General features: G+C 41.6%; 1 protein-coding gene across 2 annotated transcripts in view; it reads right to left on the bottom strand.

The window, feature by feature from the left end:
- Nucleotides 1–707: 707 nt before the first annotated feature.
- Nucleotides 708–20,194, bottom strand: part of PRKCA (protein kinase C, alpha) — a 138,872-nt gene continuing 119,385 nt past the window's right edge. Inside the window, exons 14-18 of one of the 2 annotated variants that reach the window (XM_014952259.1) lie at nt 19,682–19,820; nt 13,880–13,960; nt 12,365–12,472; nt 9,838–9,978; nt 708–7,440 (exon numbers count right to left, since the gene is read on the bottom strand). In XM_014952259.1, the coding sequence (XP_014807745.1) occupies nt 7,276–7,440; nt 9,838–9,978; nt 12,365–12,472; nt 13,880–13,960; nt 19,682–19,820 (634 nt within the window). In that variant the 3' untranslated portion in view covers nt 708–7,275. The remainder of the gene's footprint in view (nt 7,441–9,837; nt 9,979–12,364; nt 12,473–13,879; nt 13,961–19,681; nt 19,821–20,194) is intronic. The other variant, XM_014952260.1, reaches the window with a different exon arrangement.

Here is a 20,194-nt window from a genome sequence, read left to right as displayed (position 1 = left end):
ATGTTTTGAAAATAAAACAATGTCAGCCTAAACAGGGCACGTGTCTGTACTTGTAGTGAGTTCAGCTGGTGGGACTGGGAAGTTGTGTCCTCTCCTCCAGAAGGGCTAAAACAAGTATTTCATGGCAAAGGTGGGTCCCTGAGGGTCATGAATCACCATGAAACAAACCCTCTTCTCAAGAAGCCCTGGCAGAGGGTGGAACAAACCACCCAGGGCTCACGCTGGGATGTCAAAAAGTGAAGCTTGAGTTTTCTTGGGGTCTAACTGCTAAGAAGGAGGGCACATCGCTCCACCAGCAACTCGCACATCAAGCTTTGAATCAGACCCTCCAACCTGAGACCTTGCTTCGCTCCTGGGGCTGTTCCTCCCTGGGGCACCCACACCTGAGCCCAGCGAGGAGCTCAGCCAGGGACACATGGGCTCCCAGAGCCGCCCGCTCACCCCTCGGCATCAGAAATCTCTTACAGACATATCTTTTCCCCAGTTAAGCCTCTTTTTCTCTTGATTTATTAACAGGAATTAAAAAAGGGCCCAGGTTCAATTTCTGTGTATGAATGGAGAACCAAGGGCCGGATCTGGGCAACCTCGGGGCTGATCACCCCGAAATCTCTGCCGCCTCTGGGCCGGGGCAGCGATGTCCTGGGGCTACCTTTGCCGAGGGAATTTTGAAATGAAATTTCATAAAGACAGGCCAAACTCTCACAAAAGCAATGGTCAGTATTTTTATTCATACACACTGGCTTTGAAACTACAATTAATATTTAACAAAAGCATTTCATGCAAACAAAGATTGAAGATATTGCAAATTTAGAAAAAAAAGATGCTGTAATTTATACATCAGTCTTGCCCACTATACTTCCAATGATTTTTTTTGTTTGTTTGTTTTTTAAAAACATGTATGGCCTCTCCAAATTTTCTGGTAGCATCTTGCAGATAAATCATAAGAAAATAAATAATGTTCTCCTCTTTATAAATACAAAATTGGGGTCTTAAAATAATATTAAAAATATGGATGAGTTCAAGGTGGGATTACTCTCCTTGCTTAAAAAAAAGATAACATTAAAATAACATGCAATCATCTTAAGTTTCAGGTGTGCTCTGTATTGCCATGCAAAATCATACACGTGGTGGGAATCACATATTTTTAAAAGAGGCAATGAGCTTCAATTTGTTGAAATTATTTTTCTTACGTTCATTTCAATAGCGCATGAGGGAATAAAAGAAAGACTTTGTGGGGAACAAGCCAACGATTAAATTTGCATTATCCCTGCAAGAGCATTTTTTTCTGCCCCAAGCCAGCAGGGCATCCGAGTGTGCAAACGCCGCTGCCTTCCCCGGGAAGCGCGGCCGCGCTGCTCGAAGGTGACCCCCACCCTCCACGCTCTGCTGGGCACCGACGGGCACAAGCACAGACAATATTTTTGGTGAACTGGGGCTCAGAGGCTTTCGGTGCTGCCCTTCGTGCTGCCCGGGGCTGGACCCCGCCGTCCTGGCTCCCAGCACGCACGGAGCACAGCGCGAGCTCCCGGCACGGGGCGGTTTCACCAGAGGCCTTGGACGGCCAAGAGAGGGGCACAGGAACCTCTGGAAGGACAGAGCCTCTCGGGGTTCAGTCAGAAGGAAGATAAATACAATTTAAGTAATTCTTAGGAAAAGGTTTATAAAGATCAGAAACACAATTTTTCTTCCTATTAAAATGTTCCTGTCACCAACTTAAAATTACAAAACAAATTTAAGATCAACTGTAAACTTCCCAATGTATCCCGTAGTGAGATACGAGCTCCATGGGAGGCAGGCTGGGGTCAGTGGTTGGTGCTCTTGCTCCTCTTCCTGCATGTCACTGCTTAAAGTTATTAATTGACTGCTGATTTATTGTTTTCTTTTGGTCAACTGACATCAATGGAAGAAAAAGCATAGCTTCTCGGGCAGTTTTCTTTTTAATTTGAGCTATGACGTCACACACAAGGAAAAGAAAAACTTGAAGATACATGACACAGGAATACATAGAAATATCAACGGAATGAACCTGTCATGGACGGACCAGCTGCGTAACGAATATCGCTTCTCCTTCAACAGGAGTCAGTACAAACATCACTAGAAAACAGCTGTGCTGACTTCATTTATCCATAGGGAATCCCACCCTACAATAATCAGTTCTGCTAAGACTTCCATTTACATGGAATTTTTAAATTGCACACAGAAATCTCAGTAACTGGAAAAGGTCAGTGCAGCTGACCTACACAATCAGCAAGTGTCCCTCCCCACCACACCCCGGCTCCAGTTAACAAAAGCTGGACTCCAGATTCTGTAAGAAACATATCAGATCTGATTTTATTTCTCTTTAAACTGTTTCAGCAGAATTACTAAAGCTCTATAAAAAAGTAGAAATAGCATGGTATATCCAGCAATACCATGTGAATCGAATAACCTGATTTCATATTAAAAATTATAATAATACTTACACAACTCTTTTCAGGTTAAAAGTGTAATAGAAACATTACCTAAGAAGTCCTCACACCTCCCTGTGAGGTAAGTAAGTATTATTACCCCCATTTTACAGATGAGGTAACTGAGGCAGAGAGGTTAATAACTTGCCCTCTCTCTCAAGGTTTTCCTAGGAACAGGAGGGCTGTAGTGCATGATTATTCATTATAAGGCTATTTAATTACCAATTGTTACTGGCACGGATACTGGTTGGTATGAAATCATACACGTTTATGGAGTCAATTCTTATTTAACTCTTCAACTGAACTATTTCAGATCCCATCTAAGAGTGCAGAGCTGAGGACAAAAGTGCTGTAGCTTGTCTGTTTTCACAGCCGAGTTCCTGCCACCGACCAGCACCGGGGAACCCAGCGCCGAGAGACGACGCTCACGTCAGCGGAGAGACAAACCCTACGTACAGTGACACGTGACTAAAGAACTGAAAATCACTTTAAATGTTTCCAGAAGTTTCGTGGCAGGTCCGAAAGCCCACTGTAAACTCAATACTGTAAATATACTTCCTACTCATATCAAAGCTTTATTATTGGATCATTATATTTCCAATGATGCGTTTTGCTTAACAAGGAGTATCACCCCCCTCTGCCAATGGCATGTGTCCCCCAGGGCATTTAACTGGGACTGCAGCCCCACGCACCGAGTGACAAGAGTCTGCAAGTGGAGCTGCTCAATCCTGCCCTTGGACACGTCGTCTTTCCAGATGAAACACAAGTTCCTCTCTCACTCCACCTTATTAATTTTACAGGAGCCCAGCATTATTCAATTGAATTCACCCCAAAAGACAGGATGGATTTCAAAGGCCAACAGCATTTAGATATGATGAGTTTCTTTTAAACTAACAGCTGATTTCCAGAAGAACCTTCTTCAGGTTGTAAAGGGAAATTCAATTGTATTTCTGGAAAGAATGAAGGATCATAAAAATAAATTGCATTTCTCTTCTAAATTGGATTAAAGGGGAGTATTTTATTATGGGAATGTGCTCTCTCCTTCTCAAGTATGTGCAATCCTCTAAGAGCACCAAGGCTGGCTGGTGGGTGAAGTGGCCGTCCTGGAAACCCACCACCCTGCTGAAGTGACTCAAGGTGGATGAAAACACCCAGATGCCCAAACAATGAAGAAATTTTCCTAGGAGACAGTTAAGTCCCATTTAATCCCTGAAACAGCTTGGAAGCTTTTCATGCAGACCTGTGTCAGCAGGAACGGGGCTGCTCTGGAGCCCTTTGGGACTGGAGCGCACGTGGGACGGAAACACGGCTCCCCAGACTCCCACCCCAGCTTCAGTGTATTGTAATTTCCTATTTGACTTTTAGAAATCTTTGTGGTAACGTGGGTGTTTGAGGTACGGTTGCTACTGAACACAAGTGAGAGAAATGCAGTTCTAGCACCTCTCCCGCTGTTGATGCACGTTCTCTCTTTTGCGTCTTGTGAAAAGTATTATATAAATAACACCTATATTTAAAAAGATATGAAAAGGCTTGCTGGATGCTTAAGGTTTTACTTGCCGTTATAAATTTCTGGATGATAAACAAGCCCCCTGGAGTTCTCTCTGAAGGGCTGGTCCAAGTGTGAGCGTTCACGTGTGGGTGCATTGGGAAGAATAACACAAATATTCAATCCCTGCTTTATACAACCCTGTCCTGTTCCTGCGGGACCCAGGAGGTGACAGTTCCCGTTTGCAAGCCTCACAGACACCTACAGAAGAGACACGAGATGTCACAAGCCCAGGGGCTTGAGAGACAACATTGAAGAGGAATTTCTGCATCTACATCAGAAAAACTGGGGAACAACGCAAGTGCCTGAGACACTGGTTATGAGAAGCAGCCAGAAAGGGAGCAGCTCTGTCCAGATGTTAGACCAGCTCCTTGATGCTGTGATCTGGTGGGAACAGCCGCGGCCACCACAGCTGTGCCAGCAACAACCGCCCACAAAAGGAAATCCCTGCACAATTTGTATTCCATCAGGAAAAACAGAAGCATTTGGAAATGTTGGCCCGAGGGAGCTCCTGCCCGTTCCCGGCTTGGTTCTGCCCCTCTGCTGCTTTTCTTCCTGCAAAAACACGGGCGCTGGTATTTCTCCCTGAATTTCCTCTTCTAAAAGTATCTTTTTTACTTCACATTCTTAAAACAATTGTAAATGCTGCCTCTCTGCAGATTTACTTACTTACGAGCCCCTTATTTATCAAAAATCTGAGCCTCAGTAATCTGTTGAATCCATTCTCTTCTACAGCACGATACCCAGATTCTCCTGATCTATGGCAGGCTAATAATATTCAGAAAAACATAAACAGTCATGAACGTTGCACTAGTTCACATGCTTTATGGTTAAAACCATAATTTTAGAAGTATATAATATACAAACGAGAAAATGAACTCTCAGACGTGGCTGGTAACATATTTGACAGACAATGGTTTACAGTTTTGACTCCTAAAATATTTTAAAATTTTGAGTTCTGTTTATTTAGGCAACGGTCTGAGTTCTTGTTAGTCAGTCGATACCCCTCGTGAGCTCTGTGTTTCCCCAAGCCCCCCAACAGTGGGGTTCACTCATTAACCTGCTCATTAACCCTTCCCTGGGGAGATGCTCCTTGCTCAGGGCTGGGGCTGCAAAAGGACCACGACCGGGCAAAAGCCAAACTTCTGGAGTGTCACAAATCCTATGTCCTGGGCACCAGAAATACAGCTGCCGAGGGCACCACGGGCGCAGAAACAGGCCCCAGTGGCTGTTCCCATCCAACCCCATTTCACTCAAAAACGGCCCCACACCACGGGTCACCCCCAAGGTCAAGCCCAGCCCCTCGGCTCCCACCCGCAGGACGGGATCTCTCCATCAGAATCTTTGGCACAGGTTCCATGTTTTATTGTCATAAAAGATGATTAGAAAGTAGATTCCCCTCCCACCCACCCCAGTTACATATTCTAGTATAAATTTAAGTCTTTTATGGCAAATATCTTACTGTTTGAGTATGTTTACATGCTGGAAAAATTGTAATCAGTCTGCATGCAGGAACAAAGACATCATGCTTTTGGCATCGTCATGCACATCTGAGAGACAAAAGCGCCTGTGGCCGCAAACATCAACAAGGCAGAAGGGAAAAAAAAAAAGGAAAATGCACTGACTACTACTTTACATGCTGTAACAAAACCAAAATATGCACAAAAAATATTTACTGATATTTGAATTAATATCTTCAGGTAAGTCGTAAGAGGAAATATCAAAATTTTTTTATCTAAGTGATAGAAGAGGAGAAGATTGCATTAATTACAGTGTTCATCATTGCAAATAAAGTCTATTTCCTTCTCTGTAAGTAATAAGCAGACGTGAAATGAAAGCCTACTTGAACCTCGTATAAAACCTGCAGGTAGCAATTCTTGTTTAAAAGTAGATCTACTTTTAAAAAAAGAGATTATACCCTATGCCATTAACAATATCCAAAATCTAAAGTAAAAACCAAAACAATAGCAATAAAACATTTAGCTAAATCTAAATTATATCATTCAGAACAAGAACTTTCACAAATAAAGCACAATTTGTTTTATAAAATTTTTATAATACTCTTTATGCTTGATACGATTATGTCAATAATATAGATCTGCTTATTATTAACCCTTATTATTAAGAGTTATTACTAAACATGCAAAATTCATTGCATGAAGCATATGTAAAATGTATTAAATTCCATTCTATCAATAAAACAAGTTCTAGGTGCTTCTTTCAGGCTTGATTATTCTACAGCCCCAAGTTCTCTGAATTAAATCTGATTATTTTAAGACTAAATCTCACTTGATTTTCATGAGTTATTCTAGAGAAATCAGGAAATCACTTGGGGCTGCATTTTTTCTTAATTTATAATATATAGTGCTTTCGTAGATTTACTGTCCTATACTGAAGATTATAAATAAACACATGTAAATAAGATTTAAGGGATTACAGTTTTGGTTTACATTCCAGGTTAACAAATTTGATAGTAAAATATTGGTATTAGAACCGGCTAACAGTAAACTTGAGGAGTGATGTAAATTAAATTAATTGAACAAACAATGGCACCCTGGATCACAGAATAATCTCATGGAGATTAAAATTCACAAAAATATTATTAAAATTATTACTATTATTATTATTTTTATTAAAGACAAAATTTCACCCTTGAGTTTATCACATGCTACTTAGCAATGATCCTACAGATCTGGCCACCGCTGAAGTGTGTTCAAACTCAGTGTTACTCACAGGATGGGTTCACAAAGCCTCAGGGTCGAATTGGATTTCATCCCCCCCTCCCACCCACTCCCAACTTGTTTCTGTCGTATTTTCGAAACAACTACTTTCCACAATTTTTTTTGCAATGCCTCTCCTCCCGGCTGCCGCCGCCGTTCCAGTCTCTGGCGCTGCTGATGTCCCCGAGGTCACCGGGCAGACCAGGAACCCCCGGCACGGGGTGCTCCAGGTCGGACCCTGTGTTAGACTATTTCTAACACAGCAGAGTGGAAAAGGGAGCAAAAGGGCAGTGGGGAGCTACAAAAATACGTAACGTACCAAAAAATGGGTAAGTTTAGCCAAGTCAGTGGTGACTTCCAGAAGAGTAAGTGGGCACTGTACACTAATTTATCTCCCATTAAGACAACGTCACTGTTGCAAAGCCAAAATCCTGAATAAGTGGCCTTTCCCCCACCTTACACTTTCTAACCCTACAATTTCCAGGCCCAAATGGAATCAACAAGGCAAAAGCCTAAAAATTGTAGGGTTCCCCACCGTGGGATTTGTTCCTGGTCTGCTGTTTCATGCTACATTTTGCAAAAGGGGGTGTACAAACTGGGGGTTGACATAAGAGAACCCTTCAAAATCAGTTTGGTCTATGTTAGCGATGACCAGCTGATCCGGAGGTGTTAACACCGGCTGTCCTCGGGTAAAGAATTTATCGAAGTTTTCGGCACCTTTGCCACACTGCAAGAAAAAAAGAAAAACAGAAAAAAAGGCTGAAAAAATCAGCAATACGTTGGCAGTTCCAGCTTTTTGCAGATTTTTTCCATACTTAAGAGGAAATTTTCATTTCAGGTATTTTAACAAAAAAACCCAGGCAAGCAGAGGAGTTTTAACAGATGAATTCTGATGAAAAACTCTGTATCATTGGAATGAAAGTCGATGTATTCCCAAATTAAGAGTCATATTTAGAGGCAGTACAGTCAACTTAGAGCAACAACAAAAGGGCTTTTTATACAGGGAAGACTTTTTGCTAAAAAGATGTTCTACAGATGTGCACCCTTCTTCCATAAAATTATGCTCTTTTTTCTTTTCTTCCTTTGTTTTTCCCCTGGGAAGTGAAAGGTGGTAAAAAAAAACTCTATATCAAAACCAAAGTCCCTGTCTCCATTAAGCCTCTCCCCACTGCTTATACTAGTGGCTGAAAAATAACTCATGCGAAATGCAGGTATTTTTGGGGTGCGAATGTAATATTTATCAATAAATTTGCATGTTCAGTCACATACTTGTCTTCACACTAAAGAGCAGCATTGCTATCATCAGCATTAATGCAGTATTAAAGCAGAACTGAAAATATGGGTCTCCTGGAACTCCTAAACTTACAAATATGACTGAAATGTCCTTCTTGCCAAATAACCAGCCCATGCCTATAGTCTGTGAAATGTCAATCTGGAAGGGAACACATTACTTAAACCGACCAACTGCTGACCCAAAATCTGAGACTCTGTGTTGGAGTGAATCGTACCTGTGTGCAAAAGCAGCAGGATTATTCCTGCAGCAACGCGCTTCCTAGAGAAGATGTACTTAAAAAGGCTTTCTGAAAAAACCCCACCCCAAATGAAGCCTATAAATACTCCATATCTACAAATAGATTAATGATCATATGTTTTTTTGCTTTCTAGAATCCATATAAATACAACCAGCAATCCCAATAAGTGAGTTATACACAGGGTATGTAAATTTCAGACTTGGATTTAAAATTATTTTTGTCTGGGAAAGTTAGGCTCCGTGTGAATACGCCTTGGTGTATTTTAATAGCAGCCTGGAGAGTTATGATAACCACGGAGATGGAGCACAGATGCTCTAAACAGGAGCCAGGATCTGCCACAAAATATGCTATGATGGAACCAGACCATACTCCAAGCTTTTAGTGCCTTCATGCTGGTATTGCTTTTAGCTTCAGGGAGAGTCTAAGCACTTGTTTCCTGAGCTAATAAAACTTACAGATGTGAAGGTAGATTAGCTTAGATTTGACTCAAGAAGCATGTGATGAAAATCTGCCATAAAAGATGCTTTAAGGAGGTGCAGCTCCCTTTTGGACAGCCAGCCCTGGGCACCGGCCGGGCAGCATCACCCCATCTCTCGGCTTATTTACACCTTCCCTGCCTGAAAAATCCACTCCGTATGAAAAAGGCATTTCCTTTAGCACAGGACACTCCTCTCGGCATGCAACTCACTCCGGGTGATGTGGAGAAGTCATTTGTATGCAAAAAGAGGGGAATATATTCTGCCAGCGGGTAGTGGCCTCCCTCTGGTCATTAGTGTGTGAGACCACACTGGTGTGACCAGCGACCCCACACCTGCCATCCTACAGCCAGCTGCAGTGTCTCAGCTGAAGCAAAAAGGAGTAAGAGAAGAAAGGTTCAATGTTAGGACATAAGAATTTACAGCTGTTCCTGAAAGCTTGTGTTCTTGTGTGCAAATACTTTTCTTTGCCTGTCAACGGAGCACAGTACATGCTGAAGGAAATTCTCTATCAACAAACAGATCTTCAAATTACATTATGCAAACAAGTTCTCACGGTAAGGACATCTTTCACTTGTTTGAATTTCTAAAATGTTCCTACAGATACCTGTGTGCAAACCAATAACAAACATTAAAAATAAATCAGTGATTATTCTCACAAACTCAGGATATATGACTCTAGGGTGGGGAATACACCCCCCCTGTGCTGTGTAGCCCAACGTGAAGGACATTCACCCCAGTAATTCAGATACCTTTAATCAGTGACTTTGGACACTGTTCAGAGGAGACACTTGGGGACCACACTCATTACAGGTCTCAGGTGGCTGATGTGCACACACAAGCTTTTCCCTGTTTTCAGCATCTCACGCAGCGCACAAACATCCAGCCAGGACTCAAACCACCCAGAGACTTTTTCACAAGGAACAAAGTACACTGGGTTATGCTGCAGGGTGCCAGAACATTAGCAGATTTACAGACTGATCTGCCATAATCAAATTGCCTTATTTTAGAAGTGTCCCAGATTTGCAGCACCATCCAGCCAGCACCAATCTCAGCCCTCGCGATGCCAGGAATGCAGACACATTTAGCGAGGGAAGGACTTGGCATCTCACTCACCACTTTAGGTTTGAAAGGTGGCTGAATCTCTCTGTTTTCCAGTTTTTCCCAGTCAATTCTCCTGAAGAAAGCATGTTCCCTGATGTCTCTTTCACCTTCAAGGCCACAGCCGAGGCGTTTCGCGGGATGTTTAGTCATTAGCTGTCAGGAAGAAAACACCAAATGGTTAAACGTAAAGCTGGAATGAAAGCGAGAGCAAGTTTCCCCAGGCTGCGATGCTCTTGCTCCTCTCCTGAAGATGCAAGTTGCCAATAAAACTGTTTTGAAAAGCTAAAATTCATTTTTTGAAGATCAGGTTTTTTTGTTCAATTACTGGAGACAGTACATCAGTAGCAAATTTAAGTGATGCACTTGAGAACTTCTTCCCACTGGGCAGAGGTTGCTGCTGGGGGCAGCAGTGGTGCCCGGGGCATGCTGCCATTGTATTAGTTCACAACTCACTCCTGAATTTCACCTTTGGTCTTTCAGTTCAGCCTTATAAATCTCCAGAACAGCTTCTGCCCTACCTTAACAATCAATTAAACTTAATAAATTCCAATATACTAAAGCTGTATGAAGTACAACCCCCCTCTGTCATTTTTCTGGGCTTGTTCGAGACATCTCATTACAGAGCCTACAATTTCTTGGCACCCAGCTGACAATATCTAATCTGCGTTTCCTCCCTTGCATCCTTAATGACATCTTGGTCAATACTATACCCAGCTGCACAGATTAAGCAGACTTGGGAAAAAAAAAAAACACAAACCCACCAGCATTGCATGCTTGGAAACAGGAATATGCCTCTGAATTAACAAGCTCTTCAGAATCTTTTCAATTGGTATGTACATACGAGCAAAGTAGCCTTCAACTCTCATCTCCAGTATAGTGGGGACTTCAAGCTCTTTTACAAATTATGTATGATTAATATACTGCTGGGAGTAATACCTCAACACATCTTTTTAAAACCTCAGCTGTACTGCTTTAGTCTCCCTCCAAATGTTGAGTTGATCACATTCCAATTTTGAACCTAAAATAAACGCGCCTCTAAGCAGACTTTGGGAAGCTGGCAGTGATGGGGTAGGAATCACACCCTGCAACTCTCCCATTTTTGTTACCTTTTCTAATCCCCTTGCTTTAACAGTAGGTGATATAAGAAATATGAATGATTCTAGCAGTTCTAATTCTGTTCTGAGGTTTCTGCATTTACCAAACCCAGCAAACCCCAGTTCAGTGGAATAGATGTCGAGCAGACGACTCAATTTCAAGAGCACGTTGGCCTTGCCCGATGGTGCCGCTGAGCTACTGCTGACTGCAGGGCTCAGAAGCCTTCTCATACTGACTGCCTCGCTCAGGCATCATGCTCACTGAAATCTGGGATTAATTTGTTAGTTTAATAGAGATGATGAACATGTTATTATCACAGAGACTCAACCTTAAACCTCGTAGTGCAAGGCAATTTTAGCTTTCTGACCTCCATTTGCATTAGCACCTTCCAGAACGGCAGCAAGCAGGAGAGCTGAAAACATGGTAATTAGATCAAGTTCAAACTGTGCTGTTTGAATATATGATTTTCATGACAAGGCATCAATCTGCATGTACTTTACAAAATGGTATCAAGTTCTGTTTTTGTTGGCCAGCATATCTGCACCGGGACAGGCTTCAAAATCCGAGTGGTCTTTCCTTCTACCTTGTTGTTCTAAACAGCTTTTCTTTTTCTTGATGATTTTTCCTTAAGGGATTAATATCTGGCTCATGTACAAGACCTCATAAATGGTTGGAAAGGAAAGGAAGAAAGTAAATACCAAATTAACTGACACTAAGTGCAGTGATATTTTATCAGTGTAAGTAAGTAATACATCAAATAAAGCTTTCTAGATGGTGGTCTATAAAGACTATAGACTTTATAGACAGTACTCTAGGGAATCATGCAGAGTCAAAGGAGAGTCAAATGAATTCTGGTTTCCTGAGCTAATCCCCTGAAGTCAAGCCTATTCTTTTCCTCAAAAAAAATTTAATTAAATTAACTTGGAATCCAAGATAAATTTTAGGCCACACAGGTTACCACTGGGTCAGGATTTCCCCACAGGTTCCTTGCATTTACATGAAGGATTTCACATAAGCTCATCTCTACCTACATTTAAAACTGATTTGTATTACCTCTTTTGCCCTGCTGCTGCCACGGGGCTCACCGGGCCGGGGGCTGCCTGCGGCTCCGGGGACCCATCCCAGCGGAGAAACCCCCTCACCCCGCACAGCCGGGGCTGAGGCCAGGGGGCTGGGGGCGTTTCACACCATCCTCCTGCTTATAAATTCTGCTTTGGATTTGGCAGCTACTGATTGTGACATTTGTTCTTACCATAAAAGAAGCGGGCAGAGCGGGAAGAGCTGAACACTTACCAGCAGCACCAGGCCCCGGGATGGGACAGCTTAGCAGGGCCTGACAAGTTGCACTTCAAAATACTACAGTGCCATATCAAAGCCAGACAAATTTAGTTATTCACAAGGACTGCCAAAAAGGAACCTAATGATAAAGAAGCATCTATCTCACCCCCTTGCAGATGGAGACGGCCTCTTTGGACAGGGATTTTGGATAGGAAACATTATGCTCCATTATGGACTGGAAAAGTTCATCTTCATCTTCGCCATCAAACGGAGGCTGTTGAAAATAAATCACAGGTAAATTACTTACTGGGTTTTGGGTTTTTTTAAAAATTCTCCACTTTTTATGAAATGGCATGACAACACTATGGCCCTGATAGGTCAGAAAAGGAGCATCCAGCCCAGCAACCTGTTTCCAGTCAGTCAGAGATGCCTGAAGAGATGGTACACAGCAGTGGTCCTTGCCCTGGAATATACACCAAACCCCCAGCCATCTGCAGCTTGGGATCTTCTAACCCAGAAGTTTAGTCTTTATCGCTCAGACAGAAATCGAGGGAAAAAGTTCCCTTCTGCTCCCACCATGGCAGCCAGGTTAATGAAAAGTGTGCAGGACGATCATCTTTAATTAGTTTTTAAAGCTGCTGTGCACCAGACAGCCAAAATACTTCAAAGGGTGAAGTTTGGAGACTATAATTTTCAATTACCTTGTGTTAAGGTATGTCCATTCCTCATGCAATTCCAGTTAAACTATTTTATAAGACATGGCTGTGGACTCTGCTTCTGTGTAGGGCAGACTGTACCACAACCAAGGGCTGCTTTTTATTTTTAAATACAGGTGAAGAGGAAAGTGCCCGGGGGTGCGTCCCTGGGACACGAGCACTGTGCAAGACTTGGCTAATGGTACACCTCATTTTCTCTAAAGCATTCAGACGCCTAATATTTGCAATGCAGACTGTAAATGCTAACAAATGCAATTGCTACACTTCAAAAACTTTTAAAATGTCGACTGGAATTGAGTAGAGAAACTATTAAGGGCATTTGTTAAAAACGTATGTTTTAAGCTTAGGAAATGCATGGCTTCAGTAACACTCTTTGAAAGCCAATTGCAGAAATCTTTTCCAACTCAGGACTAATAGAATTCCTTAAAGTTGGTAGTTATCTACCATTTACTGCAGCACAGTGTTGCTTTTCCACTTGAGTGACTCAGAGAGAGCAGCGTCTCATTAACTGTGCAGAATAAGGGGTTTGTAACTGAGCATATTTCAAGGGGTGAGACCCACACTTTACCCTTAGGACATACAGCACAAAAACTGTATTCTTGTGACTTAACTGCCATGCAGAGCACACACACACTCTTATTATGTTTCCCTGTGGTTTCAAACTGCTAAATGGCATTTCTTCCATTTGACATGCATTTCCCCGCTCAAGTGTCTCCCATTCAATTTTGAAGATGGCTATTTATAACATTATTACAGTACAAAGAAGCATATTCAAAGGCAGTGCTTGATTATGTGGGTGCAATATAAAGAGCTTGAAGCCTAAATACATTCTCAGTGGAGAGTACAAGGAGATAATAACAGTAAGAAAGGCCCCAGCCTTGTCCCCTAAGGGTCTAACAGCCTGGAAAGAGAGGAGGGCTGGGGAGGCAGGAGGAGGTCACGGCAGCAGGGAGGGCAGCTCTTACCTGGCCAGCCAACATCTCATAGAGCAGCACTCCGTACGCCCACCAGTCCACAGACTTCCCATAGGGCTGGTAAGCAATAATCTGTGTAATCACAAAAAAAAAACCAACAACTCAACAAAAAAAACCCAAACAAAAACCCCTATGTTAACTAACAGCCAGTACTGTGACTGGTTAGATAAATAGTGACATACACAGATGAACATATTTCCTTGAAAAAGCCCAGAAAGCAAGTCCTGCAATCCTTCCTCCAGCTGATCTCTGGTTTCAGTGGGAGTTGGATTGTTTTGCAAATGTTAGTCTAAACCCAGCCCTGTCTTTTGGTACTCCAATATCTGGGGAAATGTGGCACTTCGGAGACCCTGGGAGGTGCATTTGAAGGCAAACAAGGAAGTACAGCAGCACAGTGTAGGAGACAAGGCAAAAATGTTATTCATCCATTTATGTCAAAGCTTGAAATCATGACTCACTTAACTTACAGATTATCAATAATTAAGTCTTTCTTTTCAATATTTATATTTTTGTTCTGCTGTAAAACGAATCAAATTTAAGAAAAGAGCAAAACTCTGAAACTCTGAAGAGCTCAGTTACATTTTCCCAAGTTGCACAATTAAGATACTCTTGGTCTGAAGCTAGACACCAGCTACACCAAAAGAAGGGGGTTTCTGCTGCTGAGCCTAATGGAAATGTCAAGTATTTTGCATCCTCTGGGTTCATATCTGACTCACAAAGAGACACAAATTGAGTTCTGACATGGGAAAGGCTGCAAGTGCCACCAGCACACAGGTCCCCTCCTGCGTCATTTTTTTTTAATTGAGGCCTCTTCAGATATCAGTGTTAATTTATTTAAGAGATGCGTTTGGGCAGGCTACAGAGGAATTTTGAGGTCCAGCTGTTCTTTCAGGTCTTCTAAACAACCGTGAAGGGATACTGTGACTGGTGAAGGGATGCAGGACATCCCAGTGCCACCGCTCCACTGGGACAAGCAGGGAACTGAGGCACGCACCACTCCAGATGGGCTTGCATGTATTTTCCTGTTTGCATGTGATTTTATTCTTTGTGAAACAAACTGCTAAGACAAGTACACATCACATAGTCCAGATTTTTTAGTCGTCTGAAAGAGAAGTTGAACCGGCAAGTTTTGTAGTTTCTCAGGAAAATACTGAGTCACCAGTTCAATAAAGCAGGACTGCCTGGCTGCTAAATAAAATGAGGGTCTCTCTGTGAACATACATTCTTTGCCGGGATAACAGCAGTACATGACTTAAAAATTACTGCAATGTTTCTGAGCAAAGGATTTCAAAATCAGTCGCACTTTGAAATATATTACACAACCAGAGGTAATACCAAGATTCTTAGCTAGAAGGTCCTACACAAAGGCAATCTTTATTAGTTGTCTTTCAGCAGTAATATGGGCTTTAAAATATATATTTGGGACATTCATTTCGTATTATGGTGGTTGACATACTTGGTTACTCTCCCTTTAATTTCTATCAGTAGTAAGCTCCCAGAGGTCTGCTGGAATCAACGTTGCCTCTTGAAAGACTGAACACTTTGAAAATTTTATAAAAAAATAAATATTGGCCTTCACACACAGAAAATGACAAAACATTTCATCCTCAACCCTTCTCCAACAATCTCTCCTTGACTTATGGAAAAGAGTATTTTATCAGAAAAAAAAAAAGGGATATATTTCAGAAGGTCATTAATTTAAAAAGGCAGAACATTTTGTACAATAAGTGCACTTCATGTAAGTGGTTTTGGTAGGAACAGCTTATTTCAATCAGCAAATGAGAAAAACAGGGGTCCATAGGAGTTAGAAAGAGAGTTCAATGGGAGTGCTGAAGAGAGGAAATCTTTTAACTATGGTACTGCAATGTCATAACGTGACAGATGTAAGAAAGCACAGACTCAGTGACGCTGTCTGTTTATCCAGCAAGAGGTGAGTCGAGATTGAGTTGTTCTTTAAATAGCATTCTCATCAGCAAATCTAATCTGTCCCAATTAAATCTGCCTTTGTGAGAAAATATCAAGCAGAATCATCAAGAGAGACAGAATTAACATGAAAGAATCTCTTACGTTTAACCTAACACGTGGTCAGAGTCACTAAAATTTTTGTCCCATTTGACGCCATGTGCCAACATCAGCAGAAGCATTTGAGGAACAGAGGGGTGCCCCCTCCGAGTGGCCACACACCTCCCTTGCCCGAACCAGTGGCACGATGAGAGTGGGATTTGAGAGCTACATACGGACATCAAGTTCCACTAGGGCTGGAAAGGTCCCACTGGACCACTTTTGCAAATGCGATGGAAACACTTTTTTCATTGAACCCATCGCACTGTAGGAAAAGGTGCCGTCAGTGTCTCCTGCTGTACACAGGAAGCTTTTTCCTTTAATCCTAATTAAACACAACCAATTTGAATCACCAGCTTAACTGGTAAGGATATGATACAAGTGAAACACAGAAAGGCAATCTGCCACTTTCGTTCACCAACTTGTGTGTCACGCACAGAACCCGGCGGTTACACTCATAATATTGGGAGATATTCAAAGCATTAATTGGAAAATGTAAATGAGAGGAAAGAATGCTCACTTCAAGGAAGGAATTACATGTGGGAGGAAGCAGATGAGTTTTCAATATACAGTCAAACAGGCATTGGTACATAGTCAGCAAGTTCTAAATGTCATATTTTCAGTAGTTCCCTCCTCCTCATGCAGAAATCATCATGTATTACCTACCAGCTGCTGCACTCAAAGCCATCACTGGCTGCCTTGTAGCAGCTGCCAAAATAATTCTTCTATCTGCATGTACAAATTTTGATATCTTTTAGAACAAATAGGGGTATATTAACACGATCTGTCTCACTGCAGTGTGCAGAGCAGACCCACAGAGCAGTGAGGGAGTTCATGTGCCTGGAAATGAAGAAGACCTGTACCCTCCTCCAGCTCTGATCTCTGCTTTCTACTGGCCAGGGGATAATGGAAAGGTGATAGGACCCTTCCCTTTCTTCTCCATTATTAATTTAAATTCTTGCTTTTTTCGTCTCCTTTTGCATTTCAAATGTTCCATTTTCCCTCCCTATTACTATATTTTAAGAGCTCTGCCTTTTCAGGTTCCGTGGATTTGAGAGCTCAGGAGGAATTTCTCTCATTAAGCCAAATTGGCAGAGGAATGTTGATTGCATTTTTTTCTTTTTGTTCCATTTTGCCTCCAAGGAAGGCTCAGTTAAGAGCAGGACACAGAGATTAATACCAGCAATTTGTAGGAATGTTTAGATCGTTGCAGCTTGCAGCTGGTAGCCAGTTGGGATGAAAAGATTATATCCCAGAGGCAAGAGAAAGTCTTTTGTGAACATATCTTATGTCTACTGGAAAAGTTAAAACTCAGTTATTAAAAGAAATAAATATTACTAGTGCAATAAACAGTCAAATGTACACTTTCCAAACCTTTATAACACCTATCAACCTTCCATAATCCCAAATGCAAGGTTAGAATTTAGGGTTTTGATGCTATTTGATGGAGAAGAAGGGGAACAGAGTTTCTAATTTAAATTCTTCTGCAATTTAAAGTCAGGGCTCTGGGTGCTGCAGGGCTGCTGACGGTGTGGGCCAGCCCTCTGCCGCGGGCTCTGCTGGAGAATCCCACCCACTAATCCTTGGCACATCCATCTCCTTCTGTCTCTCTTGACTGGTCAAGGAGACACAAAGTATTAATTGATTTCATGGCTATTTTACCACTTGGACCATAAATATTTAAGTTCAGTGCATCAATAAATATTCTTTACCAGATAACCACTTTCTGCCTGACAGAATTTGTCAAACCTGAGATTCTGCCAGTTTAACCTCTGCACATTTCTCAAATTGCAGAGAATACGAAAATGAATAATAATCCCAGCGTGTTATACACCTAAGTAATAACAAATGCTAACTTTCCCAATCATTAAAAAAGGAAAGCATTATTTTACAGTACACCGAAGTGTGCAAATTCACTCTGTGGAATCCAGCACCACATTCCCCTGCTTTTCTGTCCGGAGATTGTACGCGTAAGCCAGCTGAGATGTCCCTGTACGGTTCCTCCAGCCGGGTTATCTCTGAAGCAGGTCTGTGGGTAGCTCCTGTAGAGGCAGCACGAGCTCCTTCCGACCCCACTATCCTCACAACATTATTCCCCAAATACTGAGGAAAAGAGCTCACAACATTATTCCCCAAATACTGAGGAAAAAAAAACTCTCTATGCTTGAGTGCAACACACTCACAGGACTAATCTATGCTAGATACCTTCAACAGTTTATTTAGATTTAGCTCATTTCTCTCCACCCATCAGGGAATGGTACTGTGCAAATGCATCCTCATTAAAATCTATTATAAATTTATAAATTTGAGCCCATGGAAACATGCTAAAATGTTCCTGCAAGCAAAACATGAACCTTGCTTTGAAGTTCAGCACAGACCTAGTTAGCAATTTGTCAGTCACAATAATGTCTTCAGAAAGAAAGAAAATCAGTCGACTAGAAAAAAATACATGTCTGTTTGTGAGACAATAGAAAGACCAATTTCCTTCCAGTTACTGAATGTTTTGGTGAAAGGTTTGTTTCTTTATATGAATTTTCCAAATAAAGTAAAACAAATCATTCCAGAACTGACCCATATTGAGCATTTTGGCACTGACAACATGTTCTTTGGTATTATCTGGCACAAGACTGGTGCCACGGAAAGGACATTTTTTAATTTGTAATATTGGCTTCATTTATGTTTTGACAGGAGAAAATGAAACACTGCTCTGGCTGCTCTGATATCCTGCTGCAAGTAACACCAATTTGTGAAAAAACAAGGTTTTATAACACACAGTATTTCACTCTGAAAGCATGAATTAGCAACGGGAAACAAACAAACAATTTTTCATTCCAGTTTCACAGAGATGCCAAAATTCACCTTAGACACTAATTTACTTGCCCGTGTATGAATCTCCCATATTCCAACTAACATTCAATTACAGCCAGGAACACTGCAGCCAGAGCTGCCTCTCGCCCAGCTCCTGGTGAAGCACCAAGTCTCCTGGAAGGGGACACAGCCTCTTGCACTGAATTCCCAGCCAAACAAATCAAGACTCTTGAAAGCTCGGTAGGCACAAATACCAGATTTTAATATTCATATATTTGAATCATTTCCAAATCACCACGTGTGCTTGTTTTTAATGTTTTATACCTAAGCTATTGAAATACAAATCATATCCAGACTGAAGATCTCGACTCTCGCTTGTATTTATCACAGTGCTTTAAAGCAGAACTGTGTTTCTCCTGAGCACATCTTCCTTTTAGAGACACCGCTGTCGGGTTTGCCTTTGAGTGTGATTTTCAGTGGCTTGAATGCAGCCCAGCTATTGCCAAGTCACTGAAAACTCAAGACAAACTATGGATTTATGAGCTCTCTAGGACTTCATAATGTTATTATTGTATGTATAATAACAATTGCTGTTATACATATACTAAGATTTCCAGGCTACAATTTAAAATCACATGATGGTGATGCAGCTTTTTTAGTTTTTTGCCAGTATGAACAAAATCTGAAGCACTGATCTCATAACAAGTGAGGTTTTCAATCAACTAGATATTTTTAAAAATAGTGAAGTCTTACTGATAATGTTGTATTAATTCACAAAGTGATTCAATATACCTGCAGAAGTATAGATGGTACTGTCCACAGAGTATCCGGAGTTACAGCTGTCAAAACTTGGTGGTGTAAAATGTGCATAGGGACAATTTTCATTTGAGAGACTAGAAGGTTCTTGAAATGGTAAATATTTACCTCTGGTGCAATGTAGTCTGGAGTGCCACAGAAGGTCCTGGTTGTTACTCCATCTAACATGTGTTCTTTGCACATTCCAAAATCAGCAATTTTAATGTGTCCTTCTGAATCCAACATCACATTATCTAATTTCAGATCTCTGTGAAGAATCACAGTAATTTAATGTTAATGTTTAGGATCATCTAGGGCCAATTTCTCTACTTCTGAGTCTAGGTGGGGAGGATGTGTAGCTATCTGGGGGTCAGAGGGGACATGTAGGGCAGTCCGGAGAAAGTATGACCATGAGCCCTGAAATTGGACAATTAATGAAGGGACAGATGCATATGGCCATGAACACCCTCACACCGAGACTTCTGAATGTGTAAAACAATGAAGCATCACACTGGAATGCAGAAGGTTATATTTCACATTTTCAAGTTGAGTTAAGCAGAGCACAGACGTCAGAAGAGCTCAGGTGAAGCAGTGGCTTTGATTTACAGTCACCAACACAACAAAATGAACACTACAGTGATT

The sequence above is a fragment of the Calidris pugnax genome, unplaced genomic scaffold, assembly GCF_001431845.1.
Source record: "Calidris pugnax isolate Ruff unplaced genomic scaffold, ASM143184v1 scaffold206, whole genome shotgun sequence".
In the NCBI taxonomy this organism is placed as follows: Eukaryota; Metazoa; Chordata; class Aves; order Charadriiformes; family Scolopacidae; genus Calidris; species Calidris pugnax.
Note: the sequence above shows the minus strand (reverse complement) of the source record. Positions and strands in the feature narration are given on the sequence as shown.